A 17358-nucleotide genomic window follows, 5' to 3' on the forward strand; every position below is an offset into this window, starting at 1 on the left:
TAAAATAACCTGGTAAAGACATATTAAGGGAGAAAAGGCTTATTTGGGTATGGTTTCGGAGGAATACAGTTCATCATACAGCAGGCTGGGGAGGCTTGGCAGCTTACATTGCATTCATACACACTTGGGAAGTAGAAAGTGAACCCAAGTGGCCACTTCTTCCATCAAGGCTCTACTTCCAAAAGGTTTCACAGTACTCTGAAACAGTGCTACTGACTGGGGAACAAGTGTTCAGCACATGATCCCACATGGACCACAGGATCCCACCTTTACCTATTCCAGCCCTCCACACAGTTTGGTATTGGAGCTAGGTAACAATTTTTATTAGAAGCACAGAGATAATTGCTTCTAAATGTCCACAGGAGTGCAGAAACACTGTTCAGCAGAGATAGGTTGACTTCTCCATGTACTTCTACTGTGTCCTAGAATAAATCAGTTCCCCTTTGTAGCTCTTCTGTAAATTAGTGAAAGAAGAGGAAGTTAACTGGGATGCTTTCTTGTGGCTGACATGATACTGGCATTTGATTTGAATACAGCTTTCCAAAGCAGGCTTGTTAATTAAACTTAGCTTACTTTTTCTAACATTTCTAACATTTCTACATTTCTAACATAGAAATCTAACATTTCTAACATGAATAAATAATTCATCTTATTTTCTTAATTATATTAGCATTACATAACCAGATAGTCTGATTTCCTGCTGTGATTCTTCATTTGGTTGATTCTAGGAAATTTGAAAATACCAGTGTTATAATGCCCATCAATTTTCTGTTTTTCAAAGTTTTTATGTCTGGTTTCTGAAAGTCAACCCGGCAATAATCCATAACAAATACATACTTAAGCTTTCATCTTTTTAATCATCAATATTAAGTTTAATAGTTAGTTGACCAATTAGAACCTGTCGGGACATGTCTCAGGTTGAAAATATTATCAGGGCTGATATTGTTGGTATTGTTCTTTGAAAGCTAAAGCAGGTAAATAAATTGTACTGCCAACTTGAGAGCCACCCACCTATAGTTTTTCTTTCATAGCACATCCCTTTTCTTTTTAAAGCTGTACCCATGCCACAGAAAACCTTCTGGCAGTGTGCACGGGGTGAGTGCAGATGTTTGTAGATGTATTTGGCAGTCTCTGTGTGTTTCCTTCACACCAACAGCTGTATCTGATCTTTAGTCAGCCATGTGTTTTCTAGAATGTTGGCTAGACTTATTTTTTGCCCTAGGCCATCTTTTAGCTGTCTAGCACTTTTTAAAAATGGATCTTTAAATAGTATCCTCCTTCTTACTTTAGTTTACACCTCATTATTTTCTCTAATTGCTGTAAAGTGTTTTTGAAGCTTATGTAGGTTGGGTTTGTTGAGAACAAAAAAAGGCCATCTTATGTTTGTTCATGATAATTGAAAGAAGTCAAGAATATGAATGCATAAATCTGAAACAAAAATTAATATAGCCACTCAGAATTAGTAAAGAAAGGCCTGGGGAGCTGGCTTCGTTGGTAAAGTACTTGCCTCACAAGCATGAGGACATGAGTTTGATACCAGTGTGTGCATACCTGCGGTGGTGAGAGGCACTTTAATATATGTGGGAGGTAGGGGCACCAGGATTCCTCTGGCTCACTGGCCTGCTAGCACCTCGCCTGATCAGTGAGCCCCAGGTCTCAGTGATCGATCCTATCTCAAAAAGAGTGCAAAGTAACGGGCTCCTGAGGGACACAAAACTTGATCTCTGGCCTCTATATGTGTGAACCTGGACACATATGTGCACCTATACACACAGAGAAACCCACATTACACAAAAGTAGTAGTAAATAATTTCAACTGTGAGCATAAACAAATATTAAAATTAATACAGCTGCCTAATAGCCCTTAAGGAAAACGAGTTTACAGTAAGTAGTATTTATACGAAGATCTGGATTTGGTTACCTGAGAGAAAATGCACTTGAATATATTTACTAAAAATACCTTGCATTTGTTTTTTTCTGAGATAATCATACACTAGCTGTTGAAATTTCCCCCTTTTTTGTCTAAAACAGCAGAAATTAAAACTATAACCTCATCTTTAATATTAGTATAAAGGTTCCATATTTATTTTAATATTGTTTGTTTAATCAAAACCAAATTCTTGCAGCAGAGGGAAACCTGTCATACACAGTGATATACTCATTGGGGAACTGTTGTTCCAGTGTTTACTAGAATATCACTGTTTCCCTTAGTACCTGAGCTGTGCTAATTTGTAGTCATGAGTGAAACTATAAAGCAATAGTATCTGGACTGGAATCCATGCAGACAATTTTGATCTAGATAGAACTCTTAAGGATGTATACTTTCTCACTGGTTTGTCTTCACACAAGAGAGGGAAGTTTAATCAACTCATTCTACCAGTTTAAATCTCAGTCTCTCACCAAAGCTCTGTCATAGACATATGCAGAAATATGCATGTCTTGTAGCACAGTCAACACAATTTCTAAAGAGAAAGAAATCAGAAACAGGAAGATATTCTCTTGCTGTTATTCTGATGGTAAAGTGGCCATTTTGTCATTGCAGTTCTCTCCTTTAAAATATTCTTTGAAGCAAAAGCTTATTTGTGGTGTCTGTATCTTAGGGAATCAAAGTTAGGATTGAGCATAACATTGAGCTCATAACTTTGAGCATGTGACCACCATGCTTGAGTTTTAGGGCCCTTGTCTGGTAACCCTTTCCAACTTGAGTCATTGTTAGCACTTACACTTAAAGTATTTGTTTACAATATACATTTTTACAATCATTTTCACAAGATAATGGGACTTTTTTTAAACTTACTTTTTAATTATGTTTTTTTTCATCTTGCTGTTATAGAAAGTTTATTCTTATGTTTTATTATATTCTTTATTATGCTACAGAGTATTAGGTATGATATCCTGTGGTTTAATTATGACTTGCCTTTTAGTTTTAACATATTTGAGAAGCAGTAACTTACTATTATTTTAGAAATCCTAGCAGTCTCATATTAAATTTATTTTTAGGAAATGTTTCCAGTGTCATTTGAAGCAGCCTATTTATAAACTGAAATGATTTAATGCAGGTGGAAAAATTAAAGAACCTTCAAAAAATTATCATATGCTTGTATGGATTCTGATGTTAATTTAAAAATTAAAACTCCCAAGGTAGATTTATAAAAGTGCAGTTCAGAGACACCATCTGTACTTGTGAATGGGTTAGTCCATTTGCAATTTATGATCAAATGCATTATTTACATATGAAATTTACAAACAATAAATACAAATATTTTCTAAAAATTAAAACAAGATTTAATGAAAGAAAATTATTTAAATTAAAAATGAGTGAATAGAGACACCCCAATACTATGAGTAGAAGAGTTTTAGAGTAGCGTTTATGGCATTGCTAATAGTAATGGCTTGATGTCATGAGTATATATACCAATAACCACGTGCCAGGTTGTATACATTAAATATATACAAATTTTATATGTATACTCATACCTCAAAGATGTTATCAAGAAATAACATTGTGTCAGATATATATAATTCAGTGAAATGAAAGAATATTCACTAGTTCAGGTTCTGATATGTAGAGACCACTCACTAAACTTCTTTGATTATATTTGTTGCATATATATGTTTGTATATGCATAAGTATATAAAAAATAGAACTTGTTGAGTTCATTTTCTTGTTTGTGTGTATATGGCTACAGAAAAGAATAATTTACGTAAACTATTTAAGAATTTTAGATTTAGTAATATGCCCCAAAGTTACATTCATTCAAAATCTTAGAGTGTGAACCTATCAGAAATTGGATCTTTGTCCTCAGTTTTAATAAGTGCCCCAGATCCAATGACTGATGTCCTTGAGGTGATATCAATGACACCATGGAAAAATACATAGGAGGAAGTGTGTCATACAAACAAAGCCAGAATGTTGTAGCCACAAACTAAGGAATGACAAAGATTTCCCTCAGTCAGGAGAAACTTGACAGGACAGTGTTTTACACTATGTGCCTTGTGACACCTAGCAGACCACTGAGGGTAATGTTATTGCATATGGAAGTATAGATAAGTAGTCCTTAGGAAAGATCATAAACAGATGGTGCGTTTCATATGCACTTCATACAAAGTACTTATACAATAAGTGTGGTCTATTTGCCTGACATTGTGCTTGTGAAGGTACCTGTGTAAATAAGGTACTCAGTAACCCAACAAATGGTTACCACCAATTACATACTACGTATATACTTCATGTTTGTTTAAAAACTACAAGTATTTGAGTTCATAAGTCTTTGTTCAAATAAAATATAAAGCATGTGTAGAAAGGATTAGGACTAAGCTATGGTAACATGTAATGCATGATAGACAGCAATTAGCCAGCAAGGTTATAGGAAGAGAATCAAACCCACAAATAAGACACAGTGGTGTCATGGAAGCCAGACAAGACTTTTTTAAAGGAGAGGGTATCAAAAACTCCTAAAAGTTTATAGTGAGAAATCAATCATTGTATTTATGACATCCACAGTGTGATTTCCTATTAGCAAACTAATTTGCAAAGACCCAGTGTTAGGTCTGGAGAAATGTACAGTGTGGTTAAGAGCACTTGCTTCTTTTACAGAGGAACCAAGGTGGGTTCTCATTACTATCTCAGGCAACTTACAATTGCCAATACCATCTTCAGGGACTCCAGCTCCACTTCCGGCTTCCTTGGGCACCTGCAGATGGGCACACACACACATAAATAAATAAATAAAAATTAAAAAAATTCTTGTGAAAGAAAGACTCAATTCCCACTGAATTTATCTCATATATGCCAGTGTTAGGGAAAACAGTATGTGTTGAAGTGGCCTAACTATGTGTGTGTGTTCCCTTAAGACAATATTAAGATAAAGGATAAACAAGAATAAAAGTAAACAGTGGTATTAGTCGTGTGTCATTTGTTAGTCAAGAGCTAATGAAGAGAAGTAACTAAAAATCCTTATATTTGAATTTGGCGATTTAAAAAGGAAATAGTAGCCGGGCGTTGGTGGTGCACGCTTTTAATCCCAGCACTCAGGAGGCAGAGGCAATCTCTATGAGTTTGAGGCCAGCCTGGTCTCCAGAGCGAGTGCCAGGATAGGCTCCAAGGCCACACAGAGAAACCAAAAACCAAAAAAAAAAAAAAAACCAAAAAAAAAGGAAAACCAAAAAAAAAAAAAAAAGAAAAAAAAAAGGAAAGGAAATAATAGGAAAAGATTCTAAATAATTAGGTGTTCGGGGATACTGTTAACACAGGATAAAAGGACTAACAGAATCCCTGATGAGATCCCTAAATAACAAAAGTCTCCAAACATTAGTAGCAAGAACTAATGATAATGTGAAAGAAAAGGAAGGACTTTGTCTTCTCGGAATTATTATTTAAAGATAGCCTGGAAGTGACAAGACAACATGAGTCACTGACAAGGATGACATGCCCAACTTGATTAGAGTAGAATGTGATCCAAGAACATGGTTACTAGAAATAGTGAACTCTGGCTTTTCTTTCAAAATATGAGAAGCCCCATTCTTCACCACAGTCCCAGTGAATCTGATAAATGACTTCCAAAGAGAATATTTAACTTTTATATGAAGACCTTGACTGAGATTTTCAATTATTTCTATAAACTGTGTTCAAAGAGCTGAGCTGTGAATGCACTATGACTAAGGAAACTGAGGCAGCTTCACACAATGTCACAAAGATGACCTGTATGTTAGAGGGATGCGGTTTCATAGAGCCCAGTCATTGTCACAATCCTGTACATTGTCTTAGGAACTTAAAGTTTGTAGGTGCTTTAGGTGGAGATTCGGGGAACCAGGCCATGAATTAAGACTGGACTTCCCTCCTTCACCCTTTGGTTTTGTTTTTGTGTGTGTGTGTGTGTGTGTGTGTGTGTGTGTGTGTGTGTGTGTGTGTGTGTGTGTGTGTGTGTGTTTAAAAAAGGAAAAGCCCTGGCACAACATGAGACAAGGAATTTCCCAATGATGCCTATGAGTTTGTTTTCTGTTGGCCATCTATTGATGGACATAAAGCATTCCCTTAAGAGTTGTTTGTTTTCCCAGTGAGACTCCCTAGGAGAAAACTCTGTTTTCATTTGCAAGTGGTTATCAGTTGGAGATTACTTCTGGGTTGGGGTGGAGACATGTTTCCATTTCTCTTTCAGCTCCCAAACCCCATCTGGTGTGGATCTGTATAAGCCTTTTGCATATTGCCTCAGCACTGAGCTCATCTGCATCTAGTGCATTTAGAAGGCTTTGTTTTCTGTATCCTCCATTCTCTGTATCTCTTGCACTCTTTCTGCTTCCACTTCCTTGGAGTTCCCCATTCCCTGAGGGGAAGAATTTGATGGAGACATCCCCTGAGGCTGAGTGTTCCAAGTCTCTTTTCTGTCACTCTCAGCAGAATGTCTGTGGGTCTTCACATTTGTTCCCATTTGATGCAGGAGCTTCTCTGATGGTGTTTCCAGTGCCTAAGGAAACTGAGGCAGCTTCACACAATGTCACAAAGATGCCCTGTATATTAGAGGGATGTGGTTTCATAGAGCCCAGTCATTGTCACAATCCTGTACATTGTCTTAGGAACTTAAGGTTTGTAGGTGCTTTAGGTGGAGATTCGGGGAACTCTTCGGCACTCTGAAACAAGGTGCTGACTGATCTTTGAGTATAGCAAAAGGTCATTATTTTCATTTATTTTATTTTATTTTTTTAGAACAGTAGTGTTTGACTTTACCCTAGATCCCTGAGCTATCTAATCTCCCATAGGTGTTCCATCTCATAGAGTAGACCTTAAGTCAAATTGGGTATTGGTTGGTTACACCCACAGACTTTATGCCACCATTGCACTAGCATACCTTGTAGGCAGGACACCATTGTGGATCAAAGGGATTGTGACTAGGTTGGTGCTTATATTTCTCCTCTGGTAGCATGCAGATTAGCTTCCCTAGTGAGGAGGGACAACAGCAGGTAATCTGCTACTGTCTAGGGATAAGACTGGGGGATTGGATTTAGAGGAGGAGTAGAGATCTGAAGCTCGCCTGCCTGCTTCACTGGCCTGCTTCTTCCATTTTCAGGCTTGGCTGGCAGGTTACCAGGGAATGCCTGCTGAAGTTGGAGGCTGGAATAAAGGATGAGTGAAGGGAGGGAAGTTCAGAGGGAAGGAATAGAGGTGTGATCCACTAGAGATGAGGGCAGACGCTGCAACATGTGGTCTGCTACAGAGCTGGGGATAAGACTGGGGCATGATTCCGGAGGGGTAAAGGGAGGGATGGAGATCTGCAGTTAGCCTACCTACTTCCCTTGGGGATTGTAGGGTTTCTGGGGGGAGGGGGTTTCTTCTGTTGTTTCATATAAATGGAATTTGTGTTGTGTTCTTGAGTAAATGAATTGCCTTTCATACTGTTCAGTGGGACAAGATTGTTTGCTTATAGGTATTTGGTTGGGATATTAGAGAGATTGGGGAATTACTATTCAGTTACAATTTTTGAAATTGTTAAGAAGGTATTCAGCTGTTTGGGACAAATATCTCTTTGGAAGTATGGGGGGTTTATTTGTGGGTTTTCATAGAACCGTCCCTGATACTGTTGTCCCTCAGTTCATACAGGGCATTGATAACAGGTTCCCTAAGAGCTGCGACACCTGCAGCTGTCCCAGTTCTTCATACAAAATAGTGTAATACTTCACATAGCCTACACAGAGGGTCCCTTTACTTTTAAATATCATCCCTTTACTTTTAAATATCATTCATAGATTGAACAGATACTTCCTAAATGTAGATGTTACATAACGAGCTGTTAGGCCTTTTTCTTTAGGGAATAATGACATGAAAATGTATATCTGCCCATGTTCATTCAGTACAGACTGAATTTTTCAAAATTCACTGCTCTTAATTGATGTACCTATAGACATGGAATGTAGGAAACAGAGGCCTGACCATATTCTTGTGGCTTACTTTCTCATTTGATTTAGTTCTCTGTTCAAATGTAACAGCTTTTAAAAGATTTCTATAACAATTAGGAGAGAAATATTTAATTACTGTCCTTTTAATACTGTGTGGATGTTCTTAAGGTTTTCTTCTGAATAAGATCAAATTGGTGTAATACAAATTTAACTTGTTCTAAAAGTGCCAAGAATAAATTGAGGAAAAAAATAATAGGTTCAGAGTCAGATTGGCAGTCGCTTAAACAAGACACAGGGATAATTGTTTCAGTCCAAAGGTGACAATTACATTTGGTATGGGAGTTGTCCATTATAAACAGCTTTAGAGACTCCTAACTCTGCCATTCCATTATCTTGTTTCCATTGTTGTAGTTGGTCCACCACAATCATCACATTCGGCTAGAGAAAGAATGGAAGAAGGAAAAGAGTATGTCCACCACATTTAGCATAAGAGTTTGCATCCATTGTTTTTACACACATCCAATGAGCCAAAGCCTAGTCCTGTAGCTAGCTTTTCTAGTAACTCTGTGGAAAACTGGAAACCTCAGTTTAGTTTCAACAGTTAGACCCCTTCTGAGAACAAATAACAAGGAGAGGATGCAATTAGCTTTTGTTTGGTGAGTGTTTTATTCTAACCATACTACATAACATAGTATACTGCTCTCCAGTACTTCACTCTTTGCAGAAATATCTGGCTATCTATGGTAATTCTTTCATTAAGCAAGAAATTATGTCTCAGTCAAGTCCTAAAATCTACAGCAAGACTCAATCAGCTTTTTAGGTAATCTTAAAAATAGCTATGGCCCAAGGACCCTATAGTCTGGGTAGGTTTCAGGGCTATACAAATCCTATGTAATTGCAAGTGAGATAGATTGTGAATGTGGATTGAATGTTAGCTTGATAGTTTAAAGCCTGGACTCTGGAGTCGGACTGCCCATTCGAGATTGTGTAAATCATTGTGTTTTCTTAACTTGCTTCTGCCCAGTTTCCCTATCTGAAACAGAGGGATAATAGTATACCTACTTCATAGAACTTCTGTAGAGACCAAACTGTAGTTGTCCTGACCCACAGGACAGCAACCTAGAGCAAAAAGTCCAGGGAGGGGAATGGGGACAAGAGACTCGAGAGAATGACCACAAGACAGGATTCTGATCAAGTGGCGAATTTTATTTTTTTCAGGCTAGTTTATATAGTCAGTAGTATGGAGTAAACGGGAGGGGGAGAAGAGGCCAAGAGCCAGGTGTTAGTTCAAGCAGGATGTTAGAAAACTATAGGAAGAGCATGTTGGCAGGGTGAAAAGTTCATGGGTGGTGGGGAGAGGGAAGGTTACCTAGGTGAATGGTGGGAAGAAGGAAGGTTGCTTAGGTAAGTGGTGGGATGTGGGAGGTTTGCTTAGGTAAGTGGGCTTGTGGTTGGACCAAAGGATTGACGTCTGGGTCATGTTGTTCCTTCCGAGTGCTCATGCTTCTAGAAGCCATTTATAATCAAAAGACAGTTCTATAACTATGTGGCTTGCCAAGTTTGACCTAAAGGTTCATGCCAAGCTATATGGCTCCCAACACTAAACCAAATTAGTACAGTTAAAGTACTTGGCATAGTATTTCACAATATTGAATACCATATCAACATTAGAATCAATATTAAAATTATGAGTACCCAATTCTGAAGGCAGGGAACGAGTCAGGCTTCAAATTTGTCTTTTGGTAGGGTATATTATAAATTTTAATATAATACTTCAATGATGTATGGTCTGCATAAAATTTAATCTTTATCTCTGTTAATCAAAAGTGACCCATAGTACAGTTTTTTTCTTAGTAGAATATACCTCAGTTGCATTTTCTTTTCAGGATTTTTTCAAGATTGTATGTTTTTCTTAATCTAACAGCAATGTGTATTTATCTTAATTTCAATTATTTGTCATAATTTTAATAACATTGATATCTGTTTCTGAGACCTCAATTTAAAATTTAAATGGTTTCTTTGCCTTCCCAAGAGCATATTTGATTTAATATTTCCATGTAAGGTGTTTGAACACTGGCAAATTGTGTAAGTCTGAATTATGATTTTTGTTGTCATTATTTGAATCATAAGTACAGTTGAGCCAAATGGGATTGCAACAGAAAAACGTTACAGTTCCTTAAAACAATGAAAACACTGAGTCCATACAGCTGCTTCACTCCAGAGGAGTGGTCACAGTGACAAGAGAGACGGTGCTTCAGTATTGTAAGGGATGAACTTATACTCTCTTTAACAAAGTGACAGCTGTTATATTTTCTTTTTCATTTTAGAACGTTAGGTCAGCAGTAAATGTCCAGTATGTTATTAGTGGTCTCTTATGGTTACACTAAACAGGAAGGCTGTTAAATTTAAGTTGTTTTTGCTAAATCTTACATAAGTAGTTTTTGGCAAATTGGCTAATATCATATCTGGAGCTTAAACACAAGGTAGCTGTTGCCGAATAAGCATATTTGATAACATCTACAAGCTGTCAGTTAACAAACTGGAATATACTCTTAAGCATCTTGTCACCACCTCATCTTCATCACTGTTTGACTTCCTCAATGACTGATTTGCTTTCTCAATAGATTATTTATTGTAACTGGAAGAAGAAGAATTTTATTTGACTAATCCTTATTTTTCCCATCTGCAGAGTATGCTCAAGAAAACTGGGGATTTCCAATGTGCCGTTATCTGAAAGAGGAGAGATGGTGTTGTGGCCGTAATGCAAGAATGTCAGCATGCTTGGTATGGCTTTGTGTTCTAGAAAACATGAGAACTTTACCCAGATGCTATGTAGTTCTTTATTTTTAGCTAGATTATGTTAAATGCCAAATTTTAACAAAGCATCCCATTAAAGTTTTTTAACATTCTGATTTGTAAAAAAGTAATGATAAAGATATTCAGTCATCCATTTTACATGCAGCATCATAGAAAAGTTTACATGTGGTTGTTTCACTTATAATATAAAATATATCAACTGCCACGTCTTAAACACAGAATCAGTTCAGTACTTTATACATAGCTTAGTAGTATCTTTGTATATTTGTAACACTCACTTCACCTTCTAATTTTCTTATAGGATAGAAAACTATTAAGCTGTGAGATATGAAGTAACTAGTCAAAAATTTTGTTTTGTTTGATTTGACTGGTGTTCCTAAATGTAGAACACTTTAGGCCTTGGAATTCTTTGTTGATGATACCATGTTAGTTGACAAAAGAGCAGGCTAAATATTACAGGTGAATAATAATCATCGGAAAGCTTAAATGTAGTTAGTTTGGAAGAATAAATATGGAAAACTAAATTATAGAACAAGACCATAATTAATATTGTATTATGTACATAAATATTCTGGTGATACATACGCTTGAAAAGAAAATGATAATGGAAATATGAAATTGCTTACCTGTGTTGATGATTTTACTATGTATATGCAGGCACCACTACATATTGGTTTACTTAAACATAGAGTAACTTTTTTAAAAATAAAATACAGTTCATTGAACAATTTTTTACTGTCCAATCTTAGATAAATGAATTCTTTCAAAGCCCATCGTTTCTAAGTTACTGGTCTACTACTATGTGCTGCAGAGAGTTTGTGTCCTTGGAATAGCTTAGAAATGTATTTGTTCTCAAATAACCTTTTTCTTATATAGCACACTTAATGGACTTCCCTAGAAATTTCTCCTCTTCCCTCATGTCATGTGTGAATGAAACATGCTCAGAAGATTGTCAGAGAGTGACTCTTAGAATGTCACGATCGTGGAACACTGCTAGCCAGGCAAAACATTGAAATAGACTTTTTAGGGGAGTTAACTTGATGTACATTTGTTCTGTAATATTCACTGAAGCATACACCCCCCGAGGCCGTGCCCATCTGTATGGCATGAAGAAAAAAGATAAAGATAAAGGGTCAAAGAACAAGATTCAACTCATGATCAATTGCTAACTAGCCACACAGTGTCTGGAAAGCTACTGATCATGCCAGTGATCTTATACACGTCTAAAAAGGCATTCAAAAAACATAGTCTATAGATTACATTTTAATTCAAAAAATGTTTGTTTCAGCTATCACTTACAAAACCTATTTATGGAATCCTAGAAACCTGAGGCATACGAAGATCAATTATTCTGTATCTACCTTATGTTTGGAGTGTTTCCAAATTAAAATTTAAAAACATAATTTTAGTTAAATACTTAATATCCAATAAATGTGGAAATGTACATCTAAGAAATGAAGAAATTTGTAAAGGCCTATCCCATTTATAAATTATATAGTAAATAGCATATGTTCACTATGATTATTAGAAATGTTAGGAAATACAATATAAAATGTATGTGTTCTTAAGTTTAAATGTAAAATCAATACTGTATAATTATAGAAGTCTGCTATAGTGTTCTATTAGTTACATTTTTGTCACTGTCACTATACACTATAGTACCTAACAATAGCAGTATAAGAAAGCTTTATGTGCCTTCCAGTCTCAGTGGTCTAAATTCACTTTGGCAGGGAAGGCATGGTGAGGCAGCCCAGTTCATGGCAGTGAGGGCATAGTGTGTACACCACCACATAGTAGGAAGCAGGAGCAATCATGATACCACTAGTAACCAGTTCCTACCACTAGTGATCAGTTCCCCCCAGCTACATTGTCTCTTTTCTTTTTCTTTGTTTTTTGTTTTTGTTTTTGTTTTTGTTTTTTGAGACAGGGTTTCTCTGTGGCTTTGGAGGCTTCCAGGAACTAGCTCTTGTAGACTAGGCTGGTCTCGAACTCACAGAGATCTGTTTGCCTCTGCCTTCCAAGCGCTGGGACTAAAGGTGTGAGCAACCACCACCCGGCTAGACTATCTCTTAAATGTTCTACAGCCCCCCCCCAATAGCGCCAGCACCCAACAAGCATTCAAAAGACATGGAAACACTGTATGCTTTAGCAAGTTCCATTTCCTGTCATGCAGGATCAGATGAAAATAGGCTTTGAATTCATACAACATGCAGATTATATTATCCCTAAAATACTCTTCCACCTACAGTCTGTTCATATTTGCTTGCTAAAAGATGAAATTAAGAGATTGGGAGGTGGAGTACTGATAGAGCACCTGTACAAGAACCTGGGTTTAGTTCCTGACACTGGAGTAAAATCAAAAAGATGAAATTACATGTCCCATCAACTGAAAGATGTTAGGAAGTTTATAAACACGTCTATGTCTATATCATACAGGGCAGCCTTACTGAACATGAGTCAGACTGTCGTCTTTGTTTTTTGGTGCTTTCTAATTCTTTCTGCACTATTCATATAGTGTATAACCAGAATGTGATTGTGTTTTTGTATATGACACTTTTCCATTATAAATTAGTCCTAATTTATATACATATGAGCTAACATTCTTTAGTAATATTGATACTTTTAACTATCTAAACTTACATGTTATCACTTAATTAATCATTTTGATTGTCACTATTGCAGATTCTTATAGAGCAGGTTTGTAAACCTCATAAGACTAAATATGTTAGCAATCTTTGTCTTGTTTCTTTTTTCTTTTAAGGCATTGGAACGGGTTGCAGTTGGCCAAGGGGTAAGTGAGAGTGTTTAATGTAGCTGATGAACAAAATAGTTTTTCTCTCAAGCCCTCTTCAGACTTGACCTGCTGTTGAACTTGAAACCTGATGGATTTTAATAAATATCACCTCTGCTTGTCACCGCTGCTCATGCAAGTGTATACATGCTCTGTGTGTTTAAAGTGAACTTTCAGAACGAAACATTGAGGTTGGAAGAAAGTTTCCACATTATGCCCTTCTACCAACCTTTCATTTCTTCATATTGTATTAACAATCTGTAAGTATTCCTAACAAACATTGTAGCTGACCATCAGGCTTTTATGGGGTCAGTTCAAGCAAGGAAAAAAGGCATAATATACAATGTATTACTTCAGTGTAATCTAAAACATGTTTCATTTGGTTATTTGATACCTTTTTCAATTTAATTAGTCTTTAGTTGAAATAACTAAACAGGCTTGCAAGTATAAATACAAATTTGATACATCCTAAATACCCATACAGTGTATTATCTTTTACAGTGTATTCATGAAACTTACGAATTTTGAAAAGCAAGTTTGAACATTTTCATAAAATTATCCTGTTGAACCTAAATTTAAAAAAATCTATTGTTTCTTTTTTCAAGGAACATTAATATTAATTTTTTAATAATAATTGCAATAACAAGTATCACTTCCTCTAGGCCAGTTACTTTGATAAGTACTTTGATAAGTACTGGTTAGCAGTTGCCTTCCCTCCCCCCCCCGTATTAATTTTGCTTATCTAAGGTGTCTCATGGTGAACAAAGTAAATGAAACAGGTAAAATGTTTAAAATGAATAGTAAATGTCAAATGTCAACAGTTGCCAGGCAGTGGTGGTACATGCCTTCTTTAATCCCAGCACTCAGGAGGCAGAGGCAGAGGTAGGTGGATCTCTGTGAGTTCAAGGCTAGCCTGGTCTATAGAGTGAGTTCCAGGATAGCCAGGGCTGTTACACAGAGAAACCCTGTCTCAAAAAACAAAACAACAACAAAAAAGTCAACCCTTTGTAATTTAAAAAAATCGGCATGAGAAAGAAAGATGCCATGTGACAGAGTTCAAGTAGAGGGCTTTTTAATTAGGCAAAGGGATCATAAAAAAAGGGGGGGAGGGGGGGGCCCAACCTCCAGGGACAGGAGCAGGAGAGAGGGAAAAGGCAGAGAGGAAGACAGAGACAAAGACAGACAGAGAGACAGGGAAAGAGAAGAGTGTGGGAGGTGGGCAGGGCCCTTTTAAAAGGGAACATGGTGAATGTGCACAGGTGGTGCTCTTAGGGCTGCAGCTGAGGACGTATCCTGTCAGAAGCCCAAGGGCTGGCCAGTACAGATGCCTGAGCACTAACAGAACTGTCTTCAACAATAATTATTACTATCTTAAAAATAATAATTAAGTCCTTTTACAAAGTTGTGTTGAAACTTCTTATCATTTGTGGTAATGAATACATAGAATTTTTAGTTATTTATGACTGTTATGCCCTGAGATGCAGGAGGCAGCTGTAAGATAACAAATTCTAGAATTTCAATCTCTATTTCCCACTAGATGTCCTTAACATCCATAGTACATGCTTCCTTAATGGTTCCCTAGGGCCCTGGGAAAGTGAGAAGCCTTGATCATGTTGGTATCCACTAATGTGGATTTGCTTTTTAAGTTTTCCAAGATTTTGCCCATGCTTCCATTCAGTCTGAGTAGTTGGATATTTTTTTTAGCCTAACCTAAGTACATGATATGCAGCAGGAGTTTAATGATACAGTCTAGCTCCCAAAATTGATTGCAGAACCATGACTTGTAGCTTGTACCCTTTGCCATAGTCCTGTATATCACATACATAATCCATGCATCAGTGATACACTGTTTTTTCCTGGTTTTAAAGTACACTAAAAGTGTTAAGTGGCTTTATCACTCGAAAGGGAAGGAAAATCAATTCTCAGCCCCACCCAGTTTACTCCTAGAACAGTCAGGCACCGGGAATAGGGTTGTCTTCCTCCCTTCCTCCCCGCTGTATTCACCAGGATGGATCAACCTAGTTATTCCAAGAATGAGCATTTGAAGGCACTTCATAATTCACATCCCTTTCTCTTAGGAAACAACCACTAAGCTTTAATTTGCTCAGATAACTAAGATAACTCAGTTTATAAAGTGCTTGCTTTGCAAGCCAGATAACCTGAATTCAAACCCCTTGTTAAAAAGTAGGTATGGCCGGGCGTTGGTGGCGCACGCCTTTAATCCCAGCACTTGGGAGGCAAAGCCAGGCAGATCTCTGTGAGTTCGAGGCCAGCCTGGTCTCCAGAGCGAGTGCCAGGATACGCTCCAAAACTACACAGAGAAGCCCTGTCTCAAAAAACAAAACAACAACAACAAAAAAAAATAGTGTATGACAGCCAGCACTTGTAATCCCAGCCCTGGGATGGCAGAGACAGCCCCTGGCATTTGCCAACTAGCCAGCCCAGTCTACTTAGTGAGCTCTAAACTGGCAAGAGACTGTGTTTTGACAGAAAGATAGACATGGGCCGTTCCTGTGGAGAAACACCCTAGCTTGCCTGCTGCATATATGCACACAGATTCACACAAGAACACAATATGCATCCAGAGAAAATAAATTAAAATTCAATCTGTCACTTCAAGAAGAACAGAGTTCGAAAAGACTAAGTCAGTAAAATATTCATCCCACTGAAATCTATCCTTAAAACTGGACCAGGCATTGGGCAGTTAATTTTATCTTATTTGCCATCTCAAAAGCATATATAAATGCTTTTTAAAATAATTATTTTGCATGAATGCTGCCTTATTGCTAGGATTATTTTTACTTTATTTCTGAAGTGTCAGTAGCATGAACTCTCTTGAGGTAAAGTGACATTTTGGTGGCTTTTGTAGTTTTTTATGTTCAGTTTCCAGTGCCCATATTAGATTGCTCACAGCCACCTATAACTCTAGCTCCAGGGTTTTCAACACCTCAGGGCCTCTGTGGTCATGTGTACACATGCCTGAATGCAGACACACACGTGCAAATAATTTAAAAAATAAAATAAAACGTGGGGAAAAATACTTGGACCATTCATAAGACACTTCTGTTTTTCTCAGCAAAGCAGTGTCTTCAGTTTCCTTTGTCCTTTTTAACTCTACTCTTCAACTCTGTCGTGCTGTGATCTTTCATACTTTGGACATATTATTTAAAACATCTCACATAGGTATTGTCTTTCACAGTGTGAATGCTGAGTTTTATTGCTAGTCCATTCCCATTAGGAAAGGGCCTCACAATGTTCTCTTTCACACATGTCCTTCCTGACTCTGCTGGACTTCAGAAATGATATGGATGGACTCTAAAGTTTATATATACCCTCTTAGCTGATAAGTAATCCATTTGGAGCAACAGCTTATTTTTTTATTATTACTTTTATTCCCCATCTACTGATTATTCCTCTTATGGTTTCTCATTTTAGAATTACTTTCTCAGTGAGAATTAGTCTCAGGGTAATCCCTTAATTTACAGTGGAAAAACTATAAAAATCCTACTCTTTGTTTAACAACAAAGTCAAGTTATAACATTTATGAGTTCCCAAGTCTTTAGTATTAATTTTGTTTCTGAGTTTCATTTATTTATTATTCCTATATACATATCTGCGTATTTTTTTTCAGCTTCCCACCGAATCACTCTTCTATCGTGCTGTTCTTCAGAATATCATTAAAGATTATTATGGCATCACCAAATGGTATGAGAATTTTACTTTGTAATTATGCTGGGACCTAAAGGTAGATAGTTTTCCTAGGACATGAAATACCTTTACTTCAATGGCAAGCAACCAAATAACGAACAGATAAATACCTGTATTATATTGTTAGATAAGTGAATTTTTAATATTTTGGG

At 36.9% G+C, this 17358-nt stretch overlaps 1 protein-coding gene across 4 annotated transcripts in view; it reads left to right on the plus strand.

Moving 5' to 3' along the window:
- Positions 1 to 17358, plus strand: part of Mettl25 (methyltransferase like 25) — a 63126-nt gene that overhangs the window by 19793 nt on the left and 25975 nt on the right. For all 4 annotated transcript variants that reach the window (XR_003480524.2, XR_004771852.1, XM_027392478.2 and 1 more), the window contains exons 6-8: positions 10580 to 10674; positions 13469 to 13498; positions 17130 to 17203. Coding sequence is in view for 2 of the 4 variants with exons in the window: in XM_027392478.2 (XP_027248279.1) it covers positions 10580 to 10674; positions 13469 to 13498; positions 17130 to 17203 (199 nt within the window). In the remaining 2 variants the exon portion in view is untranslated. The remainder of the gene's footprint in view (positions 1 to 10579; positions 10675 to 13468; positions 13499 to 17129; positions 17204 to 17358) is intronic.

This window comes from Cricetulus griseus (genome assembly GCF_003668045.3).
Source record: "Cricetulus griseus strain 17A/GY chromosome 1 unlocalized genomic scaffold, alternate assembly CriGri-PICRH-1.0 chr1_0, whole genome shotgun sequence".
Taxonomy (NCBI): domain Eukaryota; kingdom Metazoa; phylum Chordata; class Mammalia; order Rodentia; family Cricetidae; genus Cricetulus; species Cricetulus griseus.